The following is a 10,195-nucleotide window of genomic DNA, read 5'->3' as shown; positions in this document are numbered from 1 at the left end:
AGATGAAAAGGTGACTTTGAGTAACGAAAAGATTGATCAGGTGGACAGCTTCACTTACATTGGTACTATTGATAAGGACACTGGGATCAGTGAATATGTTAAAAATAGAATAGCCAAGGCTCAGGGTGTTTTTTCACAGTTAACAAAAAGTTTGGAAGAATAGGAAGATAAGTCTACAAACCAAGATTAGAATATTGGAAGCTGCAATGATGACAGTGGTCAAATATGGTTCTGAAGCTTTGGGCGCTCCGAAAAGCAGATGAAGACTTGCTAGATGTTTTTTCTGAGAAATTGCCAATGGATTGTTCTGGGTACCTGGCTGATTGACCGTATTTCAAGTAGTAGGCTCTACGAAAAGTATAGTTCAGTCCGGCTCTCTAGGTCTATAATGAGAGAAAGATTGAGATTGCTAGGACACGTTCTGCGAACGAAGGATGACAGATTGCCGAAGATTATCGTTTTCGGCCAACTGTCTAGGGCTAAACGATGGAGGTATTGGATTGGGATGGAGGAGGAGCGTTCATAGCTGTGTTGGTCTCAGGTGGCTAGATGCTGCCGTGAGTTGTTAGTAGTAGTAGTAGTAGTAATATTAACAACTCATTGTGCCCCCAAGCCAACCGTAGGTTGCTGCAGTTGGCTGATCTATTGCTGGAGGAGAAGCAGCTGTGCATGTGCATTCTTTAGGGTTTTCTAATTAATGAAGTTAATCGTTTTTGTCTTTTATTTATGTTGATCACTCTCAAAGATTTATTCTGGAACATGTCCATTTAGTTTATGAAAAATAAAAAGAGACTAAACAACTTAAAAAGACCGAAGACCGCTAAAATTCAAATCTCTGACGTTATCGTTTCAAGATAATTTCATATTTGGTGTATTTATTTCAAGATCATCTTCTTAATGTTCACGTATTTTTTATAAAGAGAATATTTGCTGATGTTTTTATTTTTGATATTTACAAATAAATAGATAGAACCCATTTATCTTATTGTGGGTTTTTCGTCTTGCGAAACTCCATATAAATTCTTACCGACTAAGTCAGTTAATTAACTTAAAATATTTTAAATAAAGCAAAATAAATAGCCTATAACCTATACGGGGAAAATCACGTTGAGCTAGTTTTTCTTCTTTTGAGACACAACATCGAAACGGACCATCGAATGAAAAACCAGATGAAGCCAAATGTCACCTGCTTTCTGTCGGGTAGTAGCTATAATAACTTAAATACGATTGATGGAACAGAGCTAGTTCAAAAAATCGTAACAGAAGTTAATTAAGCTGACTTTTTTGGCTTCTTCACTGACGAAATACCCGCTGTCATCCATGAAGAGTGTTTAGCTGTAGATACACGGTACATTGCTGAAGAGGTAGCCGCTAAAGAGCGTTTAATCGTCATTGTAGATTCTGAGTGAAAGAAAGGAGCCGATATAGCAGAAGAAATTCTACGAGTTTTGCAAATGGCTCGTATCAATGAAGAAGACTGACATTTCAATGCTACGATTTTGCACGTAACATGAGTGGGCGCTTAGATGGAGCATAAGCTCTTATTTCCAATAAGTTATGAAGAAATATTCATTACCTAAGATGCCTAGCCCACAGAGGGAACGTTATTATTCTTTTTAAAGAGATTTGCAAAAGCGTTGGAAATATCATTGATTTTGCCGATTTGTTCTCTCTAGCAAAAAAGAAAACACGAGGGTTTCCCTTTATTTTACAGAGCATTCACTTTTGCAAAAACTATAGCAGCGACATTGGTCAAAGGTGAACGAATATTTAGGAAGCTGAAAATCGTCAAGAACAGATTGAGTTTAACAATGGCAAACGATCGACTTGACCATCTCATGCTCATGATGTCAGAAAAAGACATACTGGAAAAAAATGACCTCAACCTAGTTGGAGAAAAGCGGAAAGTTGGAAAGCCGTGTAGCCTTATAGTTTAGCTTATTTTCTTTGTCTTGATTTTGTTTTATTCGTCAGTTTTTCTCTACAATATATGACAGTTTTCCACAACTAATGAACATTATTTTTACACATAAGAAACGAAGCAACAAATTTCCTTTGTCGTCGGCACCCACTCGAATTTGCTGGCACATTTGGATGTCCCCCTCCCCGAAGGTAAAAAGCTAGTGAGGCCCCTGGCTGTCGGATAAGTTGCGCCTGCTAATTCCAGAAAATGCTGGGTAAGTGGCGTAAAATTTGAATTCGCAGTTCTATTATTTCAAGAATGGAAAGAATATATAAAAATAAAGACAGAGAAGGAAAAGGGACCTCTTGTTCGGCTAGTTGTCCACAAGCGTTTCAGCTAGTACGTGACAGGATAAGTATCTGTTTTTGTCTTTGATGAATTGTATTTGTGGAAGTTCGTCTGAGCTTGATAAGATATATTCCAAACATTATTTGTAATTCTTGTCTACTTTCAGATGAATGATGGCAAAATGTTACTCCTTGTTCAAGTTATATCTGACTTTATGGGTCTCCAGTTTTTCTACATGGTTACGAACACCGGCAGCTGGCTAGATATCGGCACTTCTATTTCGCATTTCGTTATCGTTGAGCTAACAGTATTGTTCATTCTTCTTCTTAATATTTTGAGCAATATATTGGTTCGTTCTAGTATTAATTTATAATCAATATATTTTATTATTTTTAATTTATAATATGTATTTCTTTTACCATTTTCTTTAAACTATACTTGTTTAAAATTAGTATTTTCTTATGCCGAGGTTGTTTATATGACTCGATAGCTTTGAATACGACTGCTATTATTGCTATTATTTTTAATGTTAATATTAAGATGGTTTTTTTTACAGTTTTTAATATATAATTTTATAATTTTTTATTTATAATATGTATTTCTTTTTACCATTTTCTTTAAACTATACTTGTTTAAAATTAATATTGTCTTATTCCGAGGTTGTTTATATGACTCGATAGCTTTGAATACGACTGCTATTATTGCTATTATTTTTTAATGTTAATATTAAGATGGGTTTTTTTTATGATTTTTAATATATAATTTTATAATTTTTAATTTATAATATGTATTTCTTTTTAACATTTTCTTTAAACTATACTTGTTTAAAATTAGTATTGTCTTATTCCGAGGTTGTTTATATGACTCGATAGCATTGAATACGATGTTAATATTAAGATGGTATGTGTGGACATTTTTATTTAAAATGCCAAATAAAAGTGAAAATTTCTGCTTGTTTTTATTCTGGTTGTTTATTTAATAAAATCCTTATTTTATAGGTAATTAGCCTTAATCAATAGTCGTCCATTAGTGTTTTAGTCTAATCGTTAAGCATTGATATTAATCATTGTTCCTTGACCGTAAATAGGGGACACAATTTGGCTTGAGAATAAGTAAGAGATAGTGACTAATAGTTGTCCCTCATTGAACCCCCTTAGTCACAAAAATATCTTCCCTTCTTTTATTGTTTCGCAAGGATAGATTCCTTTGCCAAGCGGAAGTACATGTTTCCAAGCCGCAACTCATTTTCTTGCAACATTCGTCTTGTTTCTGCTGTATAATTTGTTATAATTCTAAAGTATGAGCGTGGTTATGTCATGTGTTTCTGAACTTGTGTAAACTTAATGTCGAATTGACTGAAAGATTTTCAATTTCGTTTCCTCTATATTCCTCATATACTTTAGTATTATAATGAAAAGAAAAATTTTGCCATGTTGCCGGTATGTGAGATTTTTACCTCAGTGAAAAAGTTGTAATAAGAAAATATCATTTTTTTTCTAAATATTGGTAGTGATAACTGAATCTAGAGGTGCAAATTGGTGGATAGGGTGGAAGGGGTGATAATTGTTCTCTAGATTACCCCCCCCCCCCTCCCAAGATCTTGAAAGATATTTTTTTGAAAAAATAGAAAAAAAACAGTAAAATTACCTTTCTCCGCCTAAATTTTTAAAATAACACTTTAGAAAAAAAAAGAAAAACAAGATTCCTTCCTTACATTATTGGTAATTTGCACCCGTGACTGTCACTGAGATATGCAATCGACTTAGCAAATAGAAATAAATGAAAATAAAAAGGGAATGATCCTAGAAGTAGGACAATAACTTTTGTCGAAAAAGGAATAGTAAAAAAAAATTGGTTATTAATGATTTAATGAATAACAGTTAATCATCAAATTTATCGACAAAACATACTGATTTAACTATTGACAGTATTTGTTTGGTTGTTTACTTCTCTTATTTAATACCTTTATATCTGGTATTAGAGATATAAGCATTAAAAGTATGAGTTACGTATAGCGTCATGAGAGATAAATTTTAGGAAATTCTAGCAAAAGCTGGACCGGACTTCCTCAAAAAACATCGCTATGGATTTGTCTTGAGTTGTGCGGCAACTCTGGTAGTGACTATCTCCTCCATTAGTAGAAGTACGGTTTATAGTGGGATTTAAATATAAATTATCTAGTTGTTTTATTCTGTTACTGAAGAATGAAGTTAAAATCTCTGGAGTCTCACTGGTAATTACAATAAATAAAAACAGAAAACAACACGAAAATGACTGCACACCCTATATAAAAAAAAATCGCTTAACCAATCTCAGGAATGTAAATTTAAAAAATAGGTTCCTACGCAGAAATAAAATTCAAAGTCCTCACACACAGTCTCACTGAAACCCTTCGGATGAGGTTGAATTTGAGGTGGTCAAACTTGTACCATATGTTTTAATCTTTGTCTCCACTTCGCAAAATTTATTCTGAAATTTATCATTTTTTAGCTTTGGCAGGATCTCTTTTAGACTTTTTGAGAATTTAGGTTTCTCATAACTTTTGAATTTTTTTTTAATTTAATGCTGTTTTTAGTATGAATTTGGGCTCTGGAAAACAAATCCCTCCTACCGCTCAAAGTACACATAAACCTAAGTGATACTTCCATCAAATATTTATAAAAAAAATTACCAAATTTAAAGATTATCCATGTTTTAATTCTTTTCACTTCAGTACTACCCATTTGTTGGTGAAAAAAGAATTATAATGCCTAGCGTGTGACTTATTACAGATACCACAAGTTTTTGCTTCATTCCCCATGTATGGTGTCGAAATCAGCGGTTCGACTTTCTTCCCCTCCATTATCCTACCTGAAATCCTAAAAATTTTTCTCAAAGGTCCGAAAATCCCACCAGAGAGTTTGTTTCAACTAGTTGAGGAGATAGGTACTACCAGGGTTGTTGCACTACCGAAAACAAATCCATTTGGGCTGTAGGGACAAGGCTGTGTGGCTGTGGGCTGACATTCTGCAAGCTTCGATTCAAACCTGAATCAAGCTTGCAAATCAAAAGATAAAAATTTGCATTTGTGCTATTGGAATAAAAAAAAACAGGAATATTCGTAAATATTTCCTTTTTGTGGACAGGTGCGATTATAGTTCGACTAAGGCACAAAATTTTCATTTATGTCAAATTTACTCTTCAGATTAAACAACAAAAGTCGTAGGATCCAGAGTGTTTCGTATATATATTTTTACTGTTTAATCATAAAAATTAACAAAATTCCCTCAAAGAGTTATAATGCCTTGTTTCGGCTTCTCCACTCAAGTAGGATGATGTAGACATGCCCTTTCTCTCTGATATTAGTGATATGAGCTTGAAAAATATGAGCTACGCGAAGCGTCACAGAAGTAAATTTCAAGTTGGTGTTAGTAATTGCTGGTCCAGACTTCCTCAGAGAAACGCCATGGAATGTATTTGGGTGTAAGGCTACCCTGATAGTGACCATCTCAAATAACAGAGATAAAGTACAAAATACATAACTAAAATAACCATGACCCTTGCAGAGTCACGCTGAAACGGTAACCGGTGAATGGGTAAGTGAGTTACCCTTTCCCCGTTAGTCTGAAAGGATATATTTTGTATTTGGTTTTATGGTTTGGTTTCTTATATTATATCAGTTTTACTCTGCACTGAGGACGGTCAAGCAGAGGTATTGATTGAAATATTTGCACAATTTTTTCACTGACTATTATTGTCCTTGCTTTCTCTTTTTTCTGTGATTTTATGTTTTGCCATGATTACCCAGTGTGGTGTTAGAAATTATTTACATCCAGTGTAATAGAATGCCATTTTTTTTTAAATTGAAGTTGGCAACATGGAAAAAGAAATAGGCTTATTACATATCGTAAATAAACTATAAACTAAGATTACTGGTCCGTTAGAAGATTTGTTTCTCAATTTTGATGCAACCCCCAGTTATGCCAAGCCGCTAAAGCCCTACTTAGTAAGCGATCCCTGTTACGTGATGCAGGTATTGATGCAAGGGCATATAAATCATTCCCGCTTTGTTTGCAAATCAGAAACTCTGACGGATTGATAGCTGAATATTTTCAGAATTATCCAATTAATGAGCTTGCTAGACTAGTCACTAGACGAGATTATGGTGAGCGTATTCAAAGGGGTCGATTCAGGTTAAAGGATCACGTGTTTTTTAATAATGGTGGTTCAGAGAATTATGTCATCTTTCGAAAGTTATGAAATAGTTTGTAGTAACAATAATTGGTTGAGAGTGTTTGGTTACCGGTGTGCGTGTTTATTCTGTATATTTTTTTCTGATTGACAAGGATTACTTTTTCTTTTTGCCTTTATCTAAAAGTTGTGTTTTTTTTTGCTTTTTCTTCCTTAGTGTTCGTTTTTTTCGTTGATTTTTTTTATGCTATGAAAGATGTGAGCGCATATTTAATTGCGACTGGTATTCGCCGTAATAGACGCCACATATCATTTAGTTCTTTAGAGAATTTATTCTTCCCTAGGGGGGGGGGCTCATAACTTAGTTGATGTAAAAAATCAGAGGGTAAGTTCCTATGATTATTTTGAGGGTAAATTTTTATGATTGTTTTGATGAAAGTAAAATAGGAACTTTGATTTTGTTGTTCTGGTTTTTTGTCTGGTTAATTAAGTCCGTAAAGATCTGCCCGTGAACATCCGTAATGATCTGAGCAAATATAATGAAATGATGTGCGAAACACTAGTTCTACAACCTAGATTAAATAATTTTAATTCACGTTTAATCATTTTCTACAGGTCTTCCTCTTTCCCTATCCAAGAATTCTTGAGAACTTTCATGAACAACTTGTGAAAGTGCAATTTAGTAATAAGCCCTGTTTCATTCTTGGCTATTTCAGCAACAACATGCTAGATATCGAGTCTTCGGTAACCTTTTAGCTTTTAAATCTATGTGTGTCTTATGGATTAGCCCCTACGATTATCATTTCAAGTTTCTTAGACGTCCATAAAGCTTTTAGACGGTATATTTTCAAATGTACTCTTTAGATCTCCATGAGTTATCGTGATTGTCGAATCTGACCACTTCGGTGTTTTTGCTGAATTTAAGTTATTTAAGCGAGTAATTCCTGATTTGAGTAAATAGGCTATTATTTGTCTATCAAAATATCACCCTAAAACTTGAAAATAATTTGGTTCAAATTGGTCGGGTGTCCCTGCTTTGAAAAGAAAATAATGGAAACAGTAATTAGAGCTTTTTTATGTAAGCTATTGGAAAAGGCTAAAGAAGTGGAAGCTGGTAAAAATTGTGAAAGGACGAAGACATAACGGAATGAAAAGACTGATTGTTTAAGTTACAAGCTTTAAAACCTACAGATAAAGAACAATACCGTGTGTTTCGTAATGGGTTTGATTAATCTTCTCAGTAAAGCGAAAAAAGGTATTATAGCATGAAATTTAAGAAGGCTGAAGGTATCCCACTGAAGACCTGGCAAATAATCCTTAGTAATATGGGTCAGATTCCTAATATACAACCATCTTTAGTAAACGAAGCCATTTCTGTACAGAGTCTTACGATTTGTAACGAGTCTCAAAATCATTTTATCTTAGTAGGTTAAAAAATAGCCGATCCAAGTTCACCATTTTCGGAAGATCCACCTTTTGTGTCAATTTTACCGTCCCCTATTGATGAATCGTTGCATTTAAAGAGGATTACTGTGCACGAGCTAAAGGATACCATGTAGAATCTATTACATGGTATACCATGTATCCCCTGGTATCTCCTTGCGCAGGGGATATCGGGTATCCCCTGCGCAAGGATGACACGAAAAAAAGTGAAGCGTTCCACATTTTTTTGTTTGTTGTTTTAAAGACAGTCTATGGGTTATAATGGCATATCCGCCCTTCATTTGCAAAATGGGTCTGATAAGTTTATGTGTCATCTTTCTTTGTTGTACCAAATGGTTTTTTGCTGTGGTATAGTTCCAGATTCTTTTTGTGTTGGTTTTATTTCACCGATTCTAAAAAAAGGAAAGGATCCATCCAAATGCTCATCGCATCGACCTATAACTGTTCAAGTGTTTTTGCTAAGGTGTTTGATTTACTTATAATAAATAACCTACGTTCTCTCTGTTGTATGCCTCCTCACCAGTTCGGCTTCCAGTCCAAGCTTGATTGCTTCCATGCACTAAAATGTCAGTACAATTTGCTCATCGATGCAAATAAATCCGATGGTACTCTAGCGCTTGGAACATACAATGTTAGTAAAGCATTTGATTCGTTGTTGCATCCCCAAGCAATGAATGAGCTTTTGGACCGTTGTGTATCGCTAGACTTAGTTAAACCTCTTCTGTACATGTACCGCCATATAAAAGCAAAAATACGCATACCTGGAAGCAATTTGCTAACTGATGATATACCAATTTATATCGGGGTTAAGCAGGGTGCAGTTACTTCTCCCACGGTTTATAATAATCCAGCGCTTTCAGCTCAGTGCCAACTTTTTTTCGTACTGTATATATAAAGGGACTGATCTGTTAATATTATGTTATGCAGACGACATTTTAACATTAGTAAGAACACCAGTGGGCTAGAAAAATGTTTTCAGAGATATCTAAAAACTACAGTGATATTGGACTTTCCCTAAATGCTGGAAAATTTGATGTTTTGATTTTTAATGAATTAGATGCGACTAGATCAGATGATATATCTATAGATCTGAATGGTACAGAAAGAAAGCCTTGTGTTAAGTTGAATTATCTTGGCCTTCCTATAGGAAAATATCTGAAGAAAACTAGGCTATTGATGCTAGAAAGTATGGAAACTAAAATTTGTCGTGCATATGGCACTATTGTTAGTTTTCAGTTTCATTTGAATAGAGCCCATCTTGCTAGGAATTAAAAAAGGGGCGTCCTGCCAAATATTCTGTATTTAGCACAGTTTTACCCTATATTTAGTGAATCTAACCATCTTAGGATGAAGTGCGTTTTCTTCAAATATGCTAAGTTTCTGTCGCGAGTTCCTCCTTGGACCCACAACTCCTATTTGATAAAAAAGTATAGCTTGTCTGACCCGTTTGTTAAGTTAGCTGTACAAGATGTACATATGTGCAATAAGCAAACCGGCCATGAATGGCAGACCGTTGTCTTTTGACATGGAATGATTTTTTTTCTATTTTAAAATGTATTTACGATATTTTGTCTCTTTTTTTTCTCAATGCCCTCCATCACTTCATTATTTTGTACGATTGGTTATAAATAAATACATTCATACATACATTTAGATGTAAGAGTTCCTTTTCAGCCTGCGCTATTGAATTTTCTTTAACTTCAGGTCAGTCAGTCGAAATTCTGACAGTAGTTTTTTCAAGGTTCAAACCGTGAAACTTTGTCTTGTTGTCAAAAACCATTCAACTGCAGTCCAAGTTTCAAGCGCTCCCTAGGTGATATTAATTGACGCTATCGACATCTATTAATTTCTTCTAAAAAAAAACTTGTTCAAACAAGAAGCACATTGGAATTGCTTATTAATAATTCTCGTTTTGATCCATTGTATTTAGGTTGCAAGAATATAAAATGGTTAGTTTTATTGCATGATTCTCTGTATAAAGCTACTGCAAGTTTTTGCTCGTAAAAGGTTTTGGAAAAATTACAGATGCAAGGCTTCTTGCTTCCTTGGAAATTAGGCTAGTTGAGATGGCCTAGGCTATACTAGGTGAATGAATGTTCAGGATCCAAAGTTTAAATTATGGGAAAAATTGATGTTTCTTATTATCATGATTTGAAAAATACAAGGCAAAATCATCATTAGAGTTGGCTAGTTAGGCTACTTGTTCAAATGATCTTGTGGTAAATTAATTGTAGTTGACCACATCCAAAGGAAACACATAGTTCTATTTTAGTTGGGCATGCCCTCAAAACAAAACATCATAAAATTTAAAGGTTGAGAATAATAGATTTT

At 34.3% G+C, this 10,195-nt stretch overlaps 3 protein-coding genes across 3 annotated transcripts in view; 2 read left to right on the top strand and 1 right to left on the bottom strand.

The window, feature by feature from the left end:
- Positions 1-3,253, top strand: part of LOC136034187 (GPI ethanolamine phosphate transferase 1-like) — a 15,065-nt gene extending 11,812 nt beyond the window's left edge. The window contains exon 4 of the mRNA XM_065715365.1: positions 2,418-3,253. Coding sequence (XP_065571437.1) covers positions 2,418-2,624 — 207 coding nt within the window. The 3' untranslated portion in view covers positions 2,625-3,253. The remainder of the gene's footprint in view (positions 1-2,417) is intronic.
- Positions 1-10,195, bottom strand: part of LOC136033659 (alpha-aminoadipic semialdehyde dehydrogenase-like) — a 372,653-nt gene that overhangs the window by 263,013 nt on the left and 99,445 nt on the right. The window lies entirely within an intron of this gene.
- Positions 9,719-10,195, top strand: part of LOC136033660 (ubiquitin recognition factor in ER-associated degradation protein 1-like) — a 28,792-nt gene continuing 28,315 nt past the window's right edge. The window contains exon 1 of the mRNA XM_065714492.1: positions 9,719-9,813. Coding sequence (XP_065570564.1) covers positions 9,811-9,813 — 3 coding nt within the window. The 5' untranslated portion in view covers positions 9,719-9,810. The remainder of the gene's footprint in view (positions 9,814-10,195) is intronic.

The sequence above is a fragment of the Artemia franciscana genome, chromosome 12, assembly GCF_032884065.1.
Source record: "Artemia franciscana chromosome 12, ASM3288406v1, whole genome shotgun sequence".
NCBI lineage: Eukaryota > Metazoa > Arthropoda > Branchiopoda > Anostraca > Artemiidae > Artemia > Artemia franciscana.
Note: the sequence above shows the minus strand (reverse complement) of the source record. Positions and strands in the feature narration are given on the sequence as shown.